Raw genomic sequence first — 19,524 nt, forward strand, 5'->3', positions numbered from 1 at the left:
CATCCGGTTAAACTAATTTTAAAACCCGTTGGTCAACACTGGAACATTCCGAACTCTTAAAAATCAAACCCTTGTTACCTGAAAGTTTTCCTCGATTCCATGAACTTCGAGTTATCGAGAGTTACCTGTAATTGTGAAAATACATCGTATCTGTCTAGACATGACTTGGATGCGATATCGGAAGAATGTTGTTATACATGTATATTGTAAGTTTGTGTATGAGAATATTCTGGACTATTTTAGAGTCGTCAATAATTCTTTCTAGAACATTCTTGAGTGTCCCGGTAATTAAGGTCTTCCGTTTCCAATGGTAACCGTCCGGGTGCACGGACTTTTTCATGGTAAGTGAACACCTGCTGTTATTGAAGAATTTGTACGCACCAGTTTTACGGACCAATACTGTTTGGAATAAGACCTTTAAAGGATTTGTTTAAACTTTAGTTTAGTTTCAACTTTAGTTTCAACAAAATCCACCCCTGTGTCATGCTACGACTCAACGAAAACCAACGTAATCGTCCTGTTTGGATGCTGCAAGCTGGAATGGCACACAATACTGTAGCAAGACACTTTGGGGTTCATCAGAACACCACCCAGTCATTAAGGAGACGTTTTCAACAATCTGGCAACACTCAGGATCGACCGCGCTCTGGACGACCTCGTGTGACGTCACGTCAACAGTACAACTACATTAGACTTGTGCATCTGAGAAATCGTTTCCAGACAGCAAGTTTGACTGTCCGTAGCATTCCAGGGCTTCGACCAATTAGTCCAAGAACTGTGCGTAATCGTATGCGTAATCGTTTGCGCGAGCAAAACATCAGACCAAGACGTCCAGCGGTGCGCCCAGTACTGTTTCAACGTCATCGTATCGCCAGACTAGCGTGGTGCACACGACATCTGCGATTCAGAATACAGGACTGGGCCAATATTCTGTTCACTGATGAATCCAGATTTCATTTGCATAGAGTGATAGTTGTAGGGTGTATCGTCGCGTTGGGGAGCGTTACCAGGACGCTTGTGTTGTGCAACATCGACAATTTGGTGGAGGTAGCGTTATGGTGTGGGGTGGAATATCAGCACGTGGAAGGACCCCTCTATAAATTGTCAATGGAAATATCACCGGCATACGCTATCGAGATGAAATTATTCAGCATGATACCCTTCATACAGAGACATCAAAATCACATCACTCTGCAGAAAGACAACGCAAGGCCACACGTTGCACGTGTAGTCAGGGACTTGTTTGTTCAACAGAATGTCGATGTTTTGCCTTGGCCAGCTGTTTCCCCCGATTTGTTGCCGATCGAGCACGTCTGGGATGAAATGGACGTTTACGCCGTTTACCAAATCAGCTAGTGACATTGGCTGATTTAGGCCAGGCTTTAACCAACATCTGGAACAACATCCCTCAAGCATTTCTGAACACTTTAGTGGCATCAATGAGGCGTCGCTGTTAAGCGTGCGTGAACACAAATGGTGGTCACACGCGTTATTAATTTTGTTAATTCAATTTCAAATAACAGTGACTTTCGAGTGTGCTGAAATTGACGTTATTCGACGTTTACATTAATGTGTTATGAGATGTTGTCACGAATACATGTGTTAACAGTATTACAAAAAATAAAATGTGTTTATTGTAATTTTTAAATGTTTTTTCATATATTAAATAATGCACAGTTTCTTTTTTTCCGCTAGTATATCGGGCAAAAAAGTTTTGCCCTTTATTTGAACAATTTAAAAAAGAACTCTTCCCAAAATAATATTGTATACTACGTTTGAATAAATCTGGCCAAGTGGTTCTGGAGAGGAAGTAAAAATGTGTACAATTTAAAACAGAAGAACAGACAGACAAATGTACGGCAGACAACAGGTGATCAGAATAGCTCTTTTGGTTCAGATAAGCTAAAGGTAGAGACATTAACATGAACATTCAATCATTTCCGACGTCTCTGCCTCAAAAAGTTCCAAAGGTTAAAAAAGTATAAGAACTTATTTGATTTCATACTTTTATTGCTTGATTAACGAAAATATCAAGATTTAACCCCCCCCCCTTACCCCGAAAAAGCGCAATTCCCGAGGACATCGCCAGATTTTTCTAGGGGACAAAGTTTTTATAGCGACGCAGCTCCCCGGCGAGCAAAGCGAGCTCTATCGGACTAGATTGATTTAAAGGATTTTTGGCGTCAGTTACTCGTACCAGTAATGCAATGTTTTTATCGGACCAGGAGTTCCTTGTAAATATGGTTTCCCGTTTCACACTCACACGAGAACAAGGTAAAAGACTATGTACATGCATTATTGCTAGCGCTCTCGAGCGCTACCAACTACGTTAGTCATTTTCACTGAAATACGCATGCTTGACTCCATAGTAGGGGATTCTGGGAATACTGTACTACTGTAGATAAACTGTACTATTCGAGTTTCGTTTATCATCTTCACATGAAGTTTTGTGTTTTATTGAAAATGTAAAAAAAAGAACAGTACCTTAGGTTTTATGATGATAAGTTATTCTAAATATAATAAATAGCTAGCTATAGCTTTATCTTAAATTCCTTCAAGCTCGGAAAACAACCTCGGATATGTTTTCCGTGCTTGCCGGAAATGCCGGAAAGGCCCGAGAAGATACGATTGCTACACAACAGTACCAATATTGAAAATGTTCACCTCGAAATTGAAATTACAGTAGAAATATAATGATTAAGGCACAGTCAATGAGCTATGCCATTGCCGATTTGAAACCACTCTAGATTCACAATTCTAAATTGAGACCCCATCCCAGCACAACTCCAGTACACCACTGTGCCTTCTTATGTTAATTAATCGATTCAGGAATTTAAACCAATGTTTTATGAATCTGCTTCTGTGTTTTAGGATGGCTACGGCGCTAGCTCACCAATCTTTTTAAAAGATAAGCTTGTAAATATACTGCTGACACAACGTAATTCCATTGCATGAGGCTAACGGAGTTATCGTTCTTTCGAGTGACGTCACAAGAGATTTCTTAAACATTGATCCGACAGAATTTTTCAGCGTCAGTAAATTTCGACCCACATTGCAATTCTTCAATGGCGTTCGGTCTCACTAGACTGGATACCTTCTCGCGAGAATCAAAGTAAAACATTTGAGAAACAAATAAATTGTGTAAATAAAGAACATCATGCTTTTTAAGTAAACAAAACAGTATATTTCGCATTGGTTTTTTTTTCAGGGTGTCTTCAAGGAAACAGACTACACTTGACCGACGTGAACTTTGTCGATACAAAAAGGGGAAATTACTCTAAGTAATTATTGTAAATCTGTTGAAATATAAATAATAAAATATTCTCAAAATCTCGCAGAGCTAACGAATGGGGTCATTTTTAGGTGCTCTCATAGCTCTCATTTGGATGAATGCTCACATTTATTTTATTCACTATATTTACAAAAATTTCCAGGAACGTTTTTTAAAAGAAGGCGTGGCAGCATCATTCAAAAATTATTCACAAGCAAAAAGAAAAAAATTATCAAAACAGGAAAATTTTAATCGAGTAAGGAATGGGGAGTGCGTAGTATGACTTTTGCTCTTTAGCTGCTCAATGGTATTTTTATTTTTACTATTATTTATAAAATGATCCGGGGGGCGCAATCCATTTTCCTTATATGATTAGCAATTTTTTTTATATGTAAATTTAATTTTTTTTTTTTTAAAACGGGGGGATGAAAGTTTAAGAGAAATATCTGCTGCAAGAAAAAAGGATATAAACTGCAATCTTTATTATTCAACAACATTATATCTGAGATAAATTCTATTTATGAAAAGATAAAAAAAAAATCTTATAATGTATGAATATTGAAATTTACTGGGAAAAATAGGTATGTTTTTTTTATTTAAAATTCATTAACGTTATGTTTCTACTTTTATTTTTATTGATTCATCATAATCAGGGACATATATAAATCCCTGTCATAATTCATTAATTAATCACATGCTGTGTTCGCCCCAACGGTCGCACTGTAAAACATATTATTTCAATTATGAAACAATCATGCATAATAAAAACAATCATGCAATATCTTTTTAATTTTCTGTACAACAAACAATTTTATTCAAAAAACAATATTTGTCGCTAATACTTTTTGAAGTATCATCGTAATACGTAATGTTATCGGAATATGATTGTTGATAAAAAAAATATCGACATTCAGTCACATTTTAGAAGCATTTCAAGCGGATTTCAGTTCACTAGATGGTAGAAACGAATCTCATCAGATTAAACACCTGAGGAAATTTAACCAGTCCTTTAAAATACACTATCGTAATTTCAGAGAGAGAGAGAGAGAGAGAGAGATACGTCACATAAACCCTGTTTTCTGACCTGTAGTTTGAAAATTCTCTGTTTTAAAAACAATTAATTATGCACATGTTTCTCATGTTTTCTACGTAAATGTATGGAGACCGGGTATAAACGATGACGTTCACCAAGATAACACCTATTCTGACCTTGCTCTCTTGTCCTATTTAGATTCCCCTGTGAAAGATAAGTTTTATTTTTATGGTGCATGACTCATTAAAAGCAACATTTTGTGATATTTCATTATCAACAGTTGATATTTTATGGTTGAACACTGTCGGACTTATTGAAGTCCCTTTCTACTGTATATTGATCAAATTGCATTTTAATGACATAAACGGATATCTTAATTTTATTTATTTTTTTTTGTTTAAAATAAACGTTTTTCCTCAATTTTCGACTAGAACATGACAATGAAAACTTTTATTTTGAAATTTGTGCGCAATGTCAAAACGTTTCAAACCATATATATAAATAAGAAGTACTTCGTTGGACCAATGCAGGTCATTTACACAATAACAGTTTATTGCTGGTACTCAAATAAGGTTAGATGTTTACATATTTTATTGCAGTAATATATTTAAGTTTTATATTTACAATCGGCATTTTTTGAGATATGTCTAGAATGCCACTTCCTTGTACAATAAGATTCAGAGCAACATGAACCTAATGGGTGCTTTGATTGTACAAATGAGTCTTTTTTGGACATTCATAGATCTTATTCAATCTTCAATCAGCTTACGTGAGTATATTTTGTTATTTTTACGAACAATGATCACGAAAACATGCTTTTGAAAAAGTAAAAGGCGTGTGAAACTAGCCAAATGACATAATTAAATTTATTATTAATAAGTGTCATCGTTTAAATGGTAAAAAAAATTAAAGACAAACAGATGTCAAGTAAATAAATAGGCACAAATTATGCGCTGATAATTACATTTATTTATTGATTTAATGTACGGACAGCGTGTGTGTATATATATGTGTGTGTCAATAAAAGCAGCGTTGGAAAAACGATATTGTGCTAGGAATATCAAGTGATCCACAAAGTCAAGCAAATCTACATCACACCATGACTAAACAGAGGGTCTTGGACAGGAATGACACTCCGTCATTGCTTTAACGAGGCTGGATCTAATTTGTTCTGGCCTAGATTTTTGAATGAAATTTTTTACATGAATTTCTACTGATATAATTATTATTTTGATTTAAGAAATAAGACATTTACCACACTGTTTGTTTAAGGGGTCATCTCAAGGTTTGTTAATTTTTAACATAGGACCCTTAGGGATTTTGCTTGAAATGTATCAATTTTGCACATTTTTATATTTTTTTTTTAAATTCTACCCTATGGATTTCTTTTTCTGTTCTACATATTAAGGTATTGCTAAAAAGCATCAAATGGTCAAATAAGAAAAACCCTTTTACCTCCTGGTTTGTTCTAGGGGTCTTATCAAAGTTGTTTTTAGTGTGCACAATTTCCTAGACATGTCAGATAATGTCTATTTTTTATTTGACAAATGCGGAAATGGTGACCTTCATAGTATTGTTAAAACATAAAGACATATTTCAGTAATAAATGAATATATAAATACATAACATCACATGGGTTATTAATAGCGAGCGCAGCTCGCCGGCGCGAAGCGAGCTCTACCGGCAAGGCGTGTGTGAATAGAAAATTCGGACTATTTGCACATTCATTCAACGGATTTTTTTGGCGTCAGTAAATCGGACCAGTAATGCCTTGTTTTAATCGTCCCAGTAGTTACCTGTAATCATGGTTTCCCATTTCACACTCTCACGAGAACAAGATAAAAGACTACGTACATGCATTGAAACAACGCCAATTTCCAGAGTTATCGTCCTTTCGAGTGACGTCACAATAGATTTCTTACACATTGATCCGACAGAATTTTTCGGAGTCAGTAAATTTCGACCCACAATGCAATTCCTCAATGTCGGCCGATCTCACTAGACTGGATACCATCTCGCGAAAATCAAAGTAAAACTTTTGAGAAACAGATAAATTGTGTAATTTCCAGAACATCATGTTTTTTAAGTAAACCAAACAGTATTTTTCGCGTAGTTTTTTCTAGTGTGTTTTCAAAGAGACAGACTACACTTGACTGACGTGAACTTTGACGTCACAATAAGGGGAAACTACTCTAAGTAGTTATTGTAAATCTGCTGAAATATAAATTCCAAAATATTCTCAAAATCTTGCAGAGCTAACGAATCGGGACATTTCTTCAGAGATAGGAAACAGCTGTAACTTGCTCTCATTTGGATGAATGCTCACAATTATTTTAATTACTATATTTACGGTAATTTCCAGGAACGTTTTTTAAATGGGGCGTGGCAACATCATTCAAAAAATCTTCATAAGCAAAAAGAAAAATAAAATTCTCAAAATCAGGAAAATTCTAATCGGGGTGGGGAATGGGGAGTGCGTGGTATGCCTTTAGCTCTTTAGCTGCTCAAAAGTGTCTTTATTTTCACTACTATTTACGATAATACATGCTCCCGGGGGATCCATTTTCCTTATGTGATCAACAAATTTTTTTTATACGTAAATTTGATTTTTTTTTCAAACAGGGGAGGGGGGAATCTGTGATGAGTCAATTACTAGGTGTGTTCAGAGTTCACCAGATTGTTACCAACGGCAAGTTCGGTCACCAATGTCTACATATGGTTCCCAGTGATAGCAATTGGTTACCAATGTTGACCATTGGTGTACTTTCAATTTCAAATAAGGTCACCAAATCTACCAGCAGCCTAGAGCTTGGGCAAGTTTGGTAGGTGACGCCATTATGCTAAATTCAACATGGCGGGATATAAGATGCCTATAGATACTGATGTAAATAAAGACTTTAGAATAAGATATATGCATATCTTATTGAATGAATATTTTGAAGACAATCTAAGACAACTGAGGACTTTGAAAACCCGTTTCTATAGAGAACCGGCATTTTGATATTCGAGCCTGGACTTTCGGTAAGACGTTACTATTTCTTGCATCAAATCAAGTTAAAAGGATGTTGATATCGAGTGAAATATGCACAGATCGCGTAGAAATTGCTTTATAGAATTCAAAGATCGATGGCCAACAAAAAAATTATTAATAGGCCTGTCACATTGCTGTTTGGGACAACCTACCCAAAGTATAAGCTCCTGTTAAAATTGATTCTATTTATATACATTTTTGCTGGTGTGAAATATTTATTATCAATTTTGCAATTAATCTTTACTTTCTTTGTATTAATAATGGATTGGTAGTCATTTTGTAGACTTCTTTATATAATTGGGAATTTAACAAAATCGTCATAAAAGTTGTGTATTATAATGACTTTTTTAAGCATAATAAATCACTCAATGAAGCTGTTTTAAAGGGAAACGGTCACACTTCACAGAGGAAAGGTATTTTGTTTTGTTTTCAACTGTTTTATGTGTTCAGATGGTTACAATTGGTAACCAAGTGTAACCAAAAGCTACCATTTGTTTGAATTTGACAAAAAATCGTTCATGGTACTACCTATACAAATTGCCACAAATGGCAGCACTTGGTGATCATTGGCTACCATAGTTAACCGATGGCAACCAAATGCTGCCAGCGGTAAATCTCAATTTCACCAACGGTACAACTCTGAACGCACCTAAATTATTTGTAAGTTTAATAAAAATGTCTGGTGCAAGAAAAGAGGAAATAAACTGCAATGTACATTATGTTAAAATCTTTATTATTCAACAACATTTTATCTGAGATAAATTCTATATTGGCGTGCGACCAGTATATAAACAATCTGATTAAAATCAGATCTTTGATCCGTTCCGACAAATTCTGATGTCGCTACACTTTGGTTAGCGACTATCAGAATTTCGGAGCGTTACAAAGATCTGATTTTAATCAGATTGGTATATAAATAAATAAAAAATCTTATGAATTATGAATAATGAAAATGTACTGGAAAAATAGGTGTATTTATTTCATTTTGCATTCAAATTCATTTACTTTACGTCACTACTTTTATTTCTATTGATTTATCATAATTCATTTTGATCACCTGCTGCGCTCGCCCCAACGGTCGCACCGTAAAACATATTATAAAATATATGGTTACTGTCTTGAAATATATGAATTAAGCTATATTTAGACCAGGGCCCAAATATAGCTTATACTTTGAGACATTTTTGTTTATTCTACAATATAATATCATTTTTACGCATCAACCTGTAAACAGATAGCCATGCTATGACCTTGAATTGCTAGTATTACATAATGGTCACTATGATATTTATGTGTACCTAGATACTGCGCACTGAATGGTGTTAATGATAATTAACAAAAGAAAATCTGTGAATCTTGTAGCACTACGTAGTATTCCTAAATGATGTTATTAAACCAGGTGAATAATACGAGCATAATAATATCCAAATTGAGAGTTTAAAAACAAGTGTCAAATTCGGCGATTCTGTGTCTGCAACGATAGCTCTGGTACTCTATATTGAGTCATGTATTGTGTATTCTATATATTAACCTTTGTAACCTTTTATGCCATGTATGAATGAACGTATTATGAGTAAGTGATGCCTCATACTAGGTGGGGGACTCCGAGACCCAGGACTCGGAGACTCGCATCCTGCATCCAGACTCTTTGATTGGCAGTTTTGACAGTTTTGTTACTTTATTTAGAAATAAAATATTAATCTTAATTTTGAACACTAAATGTTTACTCATGATCGTCGTAGATGGGCCGAACTAGTCAGAACTGTCCATCATAAGTAAAATGTTATATATACCCATGTAAAATGATGTTGAACAGATTTAGATAGATCCCGCATATAGATAGAGAGATTCCGCTTATAGAGATAGATTCTGAGACTCTTGATTTGGGCTGCTTTTAATTGTTGTAACTATACGATCACGCTTAATAAAACCTCTTGAGAAAGAAATACTGGACTTGTCATCACTAAGTTTGAGCTGACCCTCAATTGGATCCGTAAGACGGAAGGCTTACAAACCGATCCATTTTCAACCAATTTCGCTGAACATCTGCAATTGAAACTATCACGCCATGGCGTCAACCAAGAAAAAAGACGACGTCACAATACAAATGAAACGCTGCGCAAAAGCGGGCGTACTCGATCTTTGATTGGCCTCGTTAAGCTAATTCTTATCAAAGTTTATATCAACCAACCGCTTTTTCTAGGACCTCATTAAAGCAACCGTCTGGTTGCTCAAGACCTAACAAAATTTGTACTTTATTTTAAAATGTGTTACTTAATGAGCACTGGAATAATATGTAAACGGTATGATCGTTGGACCAAGCGCAGATTTAACACTGTGCAGTTTGTTATTTGTAGCACAAATTAAATTTATTTGAAACGCACACAGTAGGATCCGCCTGGTTGTCTACTCAAATCATTAGCCTAAGTTTAACTAAACGTCGCGTGCTCAGTCTACATTATGACGCTTTTTTTCAGACGTAAAACGTACACGTTTTGTTTTCGGAAATAGCCGAAGAGAGTTACGTTAATTATAGACCCCTTCACGAATATGTTTTACGGTACGACCGTTGGGGCGAGCACAGCATGTGATCAAACAATGAATTATGATAAATAAAAAAAAAAAATTAACAACGTTTTGCTAAATGAATTGGAATGCAAAATAAAATTAAACATACCTTAAAAATATTTGCTTATCATATTAAAAGAACATGGAATTGCCCCCCCCCCCACTTTTGGGATTCGGAACATGTAATAAATGGAAGTGAAAATAAAGAAACCATTGAACTGCTGAAGAGCTGAAGGATTAGAATTTCCATGATTCTTTTCTTTTTGCTAAGCCTTGTAAATTTTTTTTGGATGAGGCTGCCATCCACCCACCCACCCATTAAAAAAAAAGACGATGCTACGTGTACGTTCCAGGAAATTACCGTAATTAAAATGAATAAAAAAATGTGAGTTAATGTGTGTTAGCCAAATGAGTGCAAGTTACAACTGTTTTCTGTATCTGGAGATATGTCCTCATTCTTTAGCTTTGCAAGATTTAGTGTAATTTCTCCTTATTCAGACGTCAAAGTTCACGGTTAAGTGTCGTCTGACTCTTAAAAACTCGCCTAAGAAATAAAAGTACACGAACTACACTGTTTTATTAAAGCGTGACGTTTTTAAAATCACACATCTTAATATATGCTTCTCAAAAGTTTTACTTTGATTATCGCGAGAACGTGAGGTTGGAAACCATTGGTACAATGAATTGTGGGTCAAAACTTACTGACGCCGAAAAAATCTATCGGATTAATGTGTAATCCATTGTGACGTCACTCGATTATTTTTGATTGAGAGCGTACTGAGGTGAATTTTAAATGTAACAGTAACTGTATGTCGTATACATCGTTATTGTTTTTATATTGTCTCGTTGATTCTCGTGAGAGTGTGGCCTGGTAAAAATAGCCATTACAGTGATTTTACTATTGAACGAAACAACAACACAAATCACTTAGATGAAAACGTATATTAACATCTAAGAATAAAGAAGATAAAAGCTGACAAACCACAAGAAAACAAGACAGACAACGTGCAACTGGCCTCGGCCTGGCGAACGGAACAACACTGCAACGATATCCCAGATCCCAAACCCGATCCCAATTAATACTTAAATTTACCCCGAAATACACTACACCATGATTACAGCGAATTACTGGGACGATTAAAACAATGCATTACTTGTCCGATTTACTGACGCCCAAAAAATCCGTTGAATGAATGTGTAACTAGTACGAATTTTCTATTCACACACGCCATGCCGGAAGAGCTTGCTTCGCATCGGCGCTTCGCGCCGGCGAGCTGCGTTCGCTATTACGAAAGTAAATATTAAGTTAATAGGTCAGATTTGTTTTGTATGCTTCTTAATGATTCGTGGGAAACGCTCGAAAACCCCTGGGTAGAGGAGCATTTTAATATGAAGTAAATTGTATTGTAAAGGATTATAGCCCGTCCATTCTGTAAGAGTAAGAGCTGATCAAGACATGTGGTTTCGAGATAAGTAGTTCTCCCGCAGAATAGACCGTTCAATACTTAAATCTGATTTAAAACCTCCTTCGTTTTGAAAACGGCCAGTATCGGGTAAACCTGTTGAAAAAGTTATAAACAAAGATGACAATTCTACCTGTCCTCGTCCATTATTTCTCATGAATAGACCTCTTATTTATCAAACATTTTAAAGCATGAACACATACATGTTATTTATCGTATTGTTTTTAATTTAGAAGTATTACATCGTATTCAAAAGCCTAAAAGGAAACATTTTCTTTAAGAAGAATTTTTTTGAAATCAATACGTATAATGCTGGAATTCTGTCAATTGGCCATTGTTGCTCATGAGAGCTACATGTATATCGTTGTTGAACCTCTTGGTTTTTTTTATTACATTTATATTTATTTCAATTTCTATGTTTTTATTGTCCGTATCATCATTTCAGCCAATATTGCTTTAAATAAAGCCACATACATGTCAAGTCAGTTTAATCCAAGCACCGGCTCGGCTAAAGCAGTAGACGGTGGGAAGAACCCGACATACGCCGGGCGTCAGTGTGCCCTATCTAAGGGCGGACAAACAGCTCTGTGGAGGGTGGACCTTGGGAATCTGAGTAGCATTCATCACATTAAAATATATCCCAGGACAGACAATTTACCATGGGGTAAGTAAACACAAGCCTACACTTAAACATCTTGAATTAAACCTGATTTTGCCTAAGGGTGACTCGTCTGCCATTATTGCATGTTATTGGCGACGATAACCGATAAAACACATTAAGGTCAAGATCTAGTAAACGATTCCAGAGTTTCTTTTTAGTGCTGGAACCATCATGTTGTTTAAAACATGATTTTTCATTGTGTCTACCAACAATTTAAGCTCCGGCACACCCTGTGAAACAAAGCTTTCACTATGAAGAATCGTTGACAGAATTTATATCTTGAATTTCATAAACCTAAAAGCACCTTTCATTAACTAGATCTTGACTTTAAAAGCCTATGTTTATATTTTGTTATGATGTTAGTGCAATGCTTCAATTGTTTTTACATTGGAATTGTTTATTTTTACCATTTGTAGTCTAACTGTCAAACTGTTTTTGGTAGGAGGGGAATATTATATGCTAATAGTGCATTTATGAAAGGTCTAAGAAATCATTTTTACATTATTTTATAATTCAAAACAATGAATCCACCTTTAAACTTCATATTTGTATGCATCTGTTAATCAGATGAAGGCATTGTCAGTAATAAAATTTTGAAGGGAACAAAAATTAAACAATGTTTCAATAAGGTTAAAATGTATCGTGTAAAAAAAACGATTTCAGTGTACTCAGTGTTTGGTATTTATCTGAATAAAAACATATGTATCAAGTTAGACAAATTCATATAAGTGTTTATTGCATAAAGTTAGATTTGTAGATGTTTTCCACTTGATTATAGGTATACATTATATTGTTATGTTTATGTTTTGAATTACAAGTAGATATAGACTCCTAATATAATCATTGATATGATTTTTCTATTTACCAAGTTAATACTTCTAAAAAAATATATCACCGTCTGCATACTAGTAATGTTTTCATAATGATAAATACCTTTGTGCCCAACTACACTAATGTGTACACTCATGGAATTAAACGGAAAAAAATCCAGATTTCCTGTTCTGAAATCCCACCTCTATCGCCTAAGGTTTCAACACCCCCCCCCTCCCGCCAAAAAAAAAAGAAAAAGGAAATCCTCTACTGGGATTTTTCATTGCAAAAGCCATGTAACTGCTTGAATAACTCTACAAAGGAAATTTAATATCGTACGTTCAAATAAGTTTCGTTGAGTATAGGGCTGGCATATAATTTTCAATAAAGGAAATGGATTTGTACCCCATTTTATCGATGTGTATTATATTCAATCGATAGAAGCATGTATGTTTTCATTACAAATCGCCTGAAGTAAATAGATGTAATAAGTAAAAAAAATATGATGTGAATTTAGAAGGTTCTTCCATTCCTCTTTTAAAATAAATATTGTTTGCATCCATTTGTTCTTTTTTTTCTTCATTGAACCTCCAATCTCATATTTTGTACCTAAGAGAGGGGTTAAAATAAGCGAGCGAGAAAACGAGGAATCTTCGTAAATTAGCTCGTGACAAGGATTTTTCAGTCAAGTTAAAAAACTGATAAATTATAAATTATTTTTCAGAGTTGCATTTATTTTCCACTAAGCGGAAACTTTATTAAGACATCCGCAAATCGCACATGTAATCAGTTGAATAAGAAAAAACAAAAAAAAATAACTACCATTATATTTTCCTTTTTAAGATATTGCTATTGAATTTCACTGTAATACTTTTTCTTTTATTTCTGTATTTGTAGATGAGAACAATGGTCATCTGCGCCGACTACTGGGGTTTTCTGTGTATGTGTCCAATACAACAGATAAAGAAGATGGATCTATTTGTTTCTATGACAACGAGTTCTATACCCCTTCAACCATTCCTGATATACCAACAATAAATTGTAATATGCACGGGATATATGTCATATTTTACAACGAGCGCAAACAAGGACAACCATCTTATTATGACCCTGAAGCTTTCGTTGAACTATGCGAGTTTGAGGTTTACGGTAAGCATTCTATTTTCATAAACTATTCCCTATACGCACTGTTACAACGTGCTTTGAAAATTATGCGATTATATTTGGACCAATATTTGACGAATTATGAAAAATATATAAGTACGTTGGTGTTGACAATAACGCACTTTGATAAAAAGCAAAATAAATAAACAATTCCTTGATGAAAAAAAGTATAATAAATAGTTAAACAATTTACACATTAAATTCTATTTTCTGTTTTTATTATTTACAATGCTATAGGAATACATTTCTAATGATCAAATGAAATTTTAGAGTCAGTCGCAGAGTAATAAGCAAGACACAAGGCTTTCAATTCTTTGTCATACAAACAAGGCTTGTGCCCTAATTTTGTTTACATAGATTCAATATACCAGTAAAATTCTTTTTAAATTTTTTTCTATCTTTTACATTCATTTTCAGCAAAAACAAACACTACTTAACGTTTAAACATTCATTTTAGGTTCAAGACTGGTATTTTCACTTAAACAATTAAAATGTAAACAAAAGAATTGTTTACATAACAAATAATTATAAGCTCTGTAACTCGCTTATAGCTCAACAAACAACACCTGAAATCTGGATTGCCTATGTCAAATGCCTTACTGAAGCATTGTTAACATTAAAATTAGAAGAAAAAAATAATTTTTGACCAAAATCGTGACCATGCTTCTTAAATTCAATGGCAAATACAATGTTCAGCAACAAACCGGGGAATTTCGCTAAACACTTTGGAATTAAATTAAATAAACAAATTTCAAATATAATGGTTTCTATAAAAAAGCCAACCCTAAACATCCAAAGTCAGTTAAAGTGCCCCAAAAATTTTCAAAAAACGGCTCAGAACAGATATCGCAAGAAATGTATAAATTTGGATAGAGCAATATCTAAATGACCAGAAAACACATATATGAGCTCTGGAAAATCAGATATTATATTTTTCAGACATATTTAACAAATCAAGTGTAAATTTAGAAGTGAATTACGTAACTTCATGGAATACTATACAAAATGTAAAATAAATTTTTATTGTAGCATTCAAAATAGTGTTTTGAGTAATAATACTTGATGCAGATAGAGTAACTATCCAATTAAAAACCATAGTTCAATGGAAAATTGACTATCAATTCTAAAATAGTCCATTTACCACATAGTATCTGTAAGGTAAAAAGTAAAAAAATGTTGTCTTATAAGAAACTTATTTTATTTATTCTTTTTTAAAACTTACATACTAAATTCAACAGAGAATTATGCATCTGCTTTCATTTGTATACCTTTTACGAAGAGATTTTTAAGTTTTTGTTATGTTGAAACTCAGAGGAAATATTTTTTTTAGACATTTTTTTTTTGGTCTTCTTTGTAACGTAATTCACATTAATTCTTTGAAGTGCAAATCAATACGTTTTTTTATGATTAAACAGCAGTATTTTTACAAATGAAACTATGGGAAATAAAAAAAAATATATTGCAATACCTATGCAAATGATAAAATATATCTCCAAAGTGTTATGATTGTTTCAAATCAGATTATGGCACATTTCACATATCTTGTTAAATATCAGGGAAATTCAAAAGCTGCATGTTCTTAAAGAACATAATAACTACTTACTTACAGATAATAAAGCAATATTTTCTTGTGTCCATATAAATTTGATGGGAATGGGCAATGAATTATATTTCAAAATAAGTCTGTAGAATAAAACAAGCAACGTAACGTAATTCACAAACGAAGTTGTAAGAGTCAATATGGAAATAAAAATAAAAAGTAAATAAAGTTAACTTATTGAAGGGATTTTAATAGTTAATCACACAAACTTTGAACTTTTCTTCATATATTTCAGAAAATTTAAGCATATTTCTAGTCTCTTCCTGCTATACTGGGTCGTTCAAAGAGCAAAGAATATCACTATTTCTCTGTACTAGGAATCCAAGTTTTGTCTGTCTGTTCGGGCATTTAAAGGACTTTTCCCCACCTATCATAAATGTGATATGATATCCCTGGTCTTATTCGATAATTATTTCAACATACAGTGTACTATAAACCATCGTACACGGTGGCAACATGCACGCATCTACTTGATACTTGCGTTCACCTAATCACCAACAATATAATTATATGTTCCAGTGCTTGCTTTCTGTAAAACTGTTGGTAGGGGTGTTACCCTCACTGCCTTGCCAAGGAACAGAGCTCATACAACAAGTTACCCACTCTTTGCAAGCCACATGGTACCAAATTGACGTTTTTGAAACTTGCGTCCCAGAAACATGATCTGCACGGCTATTACAACTCACACCCACCCCCCTCCCCCACCCCGTGAAATAACAGCATAATAACCTCTTTTTTGCGATAGTTTTCTCTAACCTTTGGTCTTTTTTGTTCCCAGGATTTCTTTTAAAGCTTTGCATATTTCATTCTAGTCATTATATTAAATTAAAACAGTAGTTATGTTTGTTCGTGAATTACGTTACACTGTTGTAAATTACGTTACACTCTAATATAGACTTATACCTCATTTAAACACCAAACGAATCAATGTTTCATATTTATGATATCAAAGTTTAACCTTTATTCTTCATTCTCAATATAAAATTCCAATAACATCATTAAAAACCAAAAAGTTTTCTTCAGTCACAAATAAGCATAATCACACTTCTGACGATTGCGTACACAACTGTAGTAGTCAAAATGGTTACCGCATGTAAACTTTCTTTCTACAAGTGCGTGTATGTTAAGCGGTGTCAATGAATAAAGATTCATGGTGATTTTGCCCCCCTTTAGGATTATTTTACAATATAAAGTAAATAGGTCATAACGTAATTCACTGTAACGTAGTTCACAGTCTTGACTTTTAATCAGAATACGAAATAAAACTGTGGCAGTTAGAAGCATTGTGTATGTAGTAACAATGATAGGCATCGGTGTGTACATCAGTCTGGATAGTTGAAGTTTGTAGCATTCAGGAACTGTTTGCAAGATTGCGTAACGTAATTCACAATTTAATGTAAATATGGAAATTTTTCGAAATTTGTTATTATTTTTTCAAAAATGGTATCTTTTGTTAGTGAGTCATAATTTTTTTCATATCTTTGTAACTTTGTGATCAGTTTTATCCATTTAACCTCACGGTAAACGCCTATTACAATTTCATTATTGATGCAAGAAAATCGTAACGTAATTCACAGCATTAAATGGGACACTCAAATTTTGGATTGTATTTTTTTCTTCGGCCAACAGGGAGAAATTTATGGACAAAAAATGTAAAGTCTATCCCCTGATCATTATAATATTCATCACTTTGCTTCCTATATTGGTGCTTTTAGATTATTTTTTTGTACCTAAATACGACCACTCTCGTTTGTGACATTTGGTTTTGATCAAATTTGGCTTATAAATTCTTTATTTTAGTACAGTAAATGGGATTAATACATCGTAATATCTTAATTCATAAGTCAGTCATACCTAGATATTAAATTTAATCCCCTTAACAATTAAAGATGGAGAATTTTGTTTTCAAAAATCGCTTGTGACAACGAAAACTGGTTTTGGGGCACTTTAACTGACTTTGGATGTAAAGTGTCTTGAAACAAATCACTGTAAATCATAAGTCGAGTTTCTTATCATAATATTCACCCCACCAGTGGATGCTACACCCAAAAAACATGCCCCTGACTTTGTGTGGAAAAAACGATACACCACTGAATTTGAATTACAAAAGGGTACACGGTGTACGCCTTTTTATATTAAAAAAATGCGCCCGATAACTGGAACAACTTGATTAAGTACATGTATGAATTTTGCATGGCATCTAATGTGCTTGTGTAAAATTCAAGCGTCATACGGAGAGGCACATTCTCTATGGTTCTTTGATTTTTCTAGAATACAGCGATTCGATGGACAATGGGTCCTATTCAGGGAGTTCTCACATGAATATTTTTATTCGGATACTTCTTCCTTTCCTAATCCCTGATTATGCGCGTATTGATCCAGAAATTTCTCAAGGGAGCTTGGTGATTTCATCTTCAACTGATGAGAGGGACTGAGGCCTAATATTCTGTGTTTTAATCCTTTATATTTTCAAATAGGGGGATAATCTGGCCCCTCATTAACTTGAAAATAAGTAACTATTTTAAATACAAATTGTATTTTACAACCGGTTTCATGCTACATTTGATCCATTTCCCATCTACAGCTCGTTTTAAAATACCGCCGATTTTCCCATTTGTTGACAGCTAATGTTAACATCAGCTGCTCGTTAGACTCGGTAATTTCGCCGGCATCAAAATCATGCCACCGCCACAAAAACGCATGCGGTTAAAACTGTGCAGTTGCAAGAGATAGTACACTGCAGGTCGCAAAACAATTAGTTTGCTTATTTATTCTAATATTTGGTAATGTTTATATGTTTATTTGGAATGACTTTTTAAAAAAAACGTTGCTCGAACACACGCTCAGAGAGAGAGAGAGAGAGAGAGAGAGAGAGAGAGAGAGAGAGAGAGAGAGAGAGAGAGAGAGAGACTTAGCTGGCTAAACGAGATACGGCGTCATCAGGCCCCGCCGCCGTCACCAACTTTAGTCTAAGTATTAATTGATCTAAATTTTATGGATTTTGAAAAAAAAGATTTGAGTCGGGTAATGAGTTGAGTATTTTTAAGATTTTGGCTACGGTGGAACCAGATTTTCAAAAAAAAATTCTCTGTTATATCTTTTAATAGCACGATGAATAGATTATATTGTTAATTATAGTTGCAGGCAATTGTGCTAATTAAAATGCATTATTAAGTATCGACATCTTTCTGTGTTTACCTTTGAACAGGATACAGGTCAGTAAAATACATACTTATGTGTAGGGTACATGTATGCTGTAACATCTTCGCTGATAAATAATGTTGATTGACCCTTATTCAATCAGATCGTAGTATGCGGAGTTAAGACATTTACCGCTCGTTACTTGAATGATAGAAGAGAGACAGAGAGTAAGGAAGTAAATGTATCAATAAAATTAAAAAATGTAAAGAATCTTTACCTATGGTGTTTAGAAAATCTATATACAAACAACATTTGTAAGTAAACGCATGATCCCGACAAAACGACGGACTTCTTCATTTAGCGAGCTGTTGACGAAATTAAGACTGTCACCAAGTGGAAAAATCGACGGTTTTTTGAAATAAGCTTTAAATAAATAATGAAAGAGAGGACAGGAATTTATTATGTACATTCAACTAATCAAAATTCATATAAATCAGCATTAACTACTTATTAATCTCCACCTTCGTTACTATTTATCAACAGGTGCAAAACGTATAAATTTTTGTACATATGATTATTTTTTTTAAAATTTAAATAGTATTATACAAACATATTACGAAAGCAATTGCTTCTGCATACATCACAAATTTTCATGGATACAAAATAGATTGTCTGTCAGTTGATCCGATACGTATGGACATTCTCTACGTATGAATAATTTCATACACGAGACAAGCTACTGACAAAAAAGTCGATAAAACAAGATTATCAACAGTCTCTAT

The 19,524-nt window shown here is 34.0% G+C and overlaps 1 protein-coding gene across 1 annotated transcript in view; it reads left to right on the forward strand.

Annotated features, from left to right (window-relative positions):
• The first annotated feature begins 4,983 nt into the window (after positions 1–4,983).
• The window catches only part of LOC128159175 (receptor-type tyrosine-protein phosphatase alpha-like), a 28,796-nt gene continuing 14,255 nt past the window's right edge, over positions 4,984–19,524 (forward strand). Inside the window, exons 1-3 of the mRNA XM_052822235.1 lie at positions 4,984–5,073; positions 11,812–12,030; positions 13,735–13,986. Coding sequence (XP_052678195.1) covers positions 4,992–5,073; positions 11,812–12,030; positions 13,735–13,986 — 553 coding nt within the window. The 5' untranslated portion in view covers positions 4,984–4,991. The remainder of the gene's footprint in view (positions 5,074–11,811; positions 12,031–13,734; positions 13,987–19,524) is intronic.

This window comes from Crassostrea angulata, chromosome 8 (assembly GCF_025612915.1).
Source record: "Crassostrea angulata isolate pt1a10 chromosome 8, ASM2561291v2, whole genome shotgun sequence".
NCBI classification, from domain to species: domain Eukaryota; kingdom Metazoa; phylum Mollusca; class Bivalvia; order Ostreida; family Ostreidae; genus Magallana; species Magallana angulata.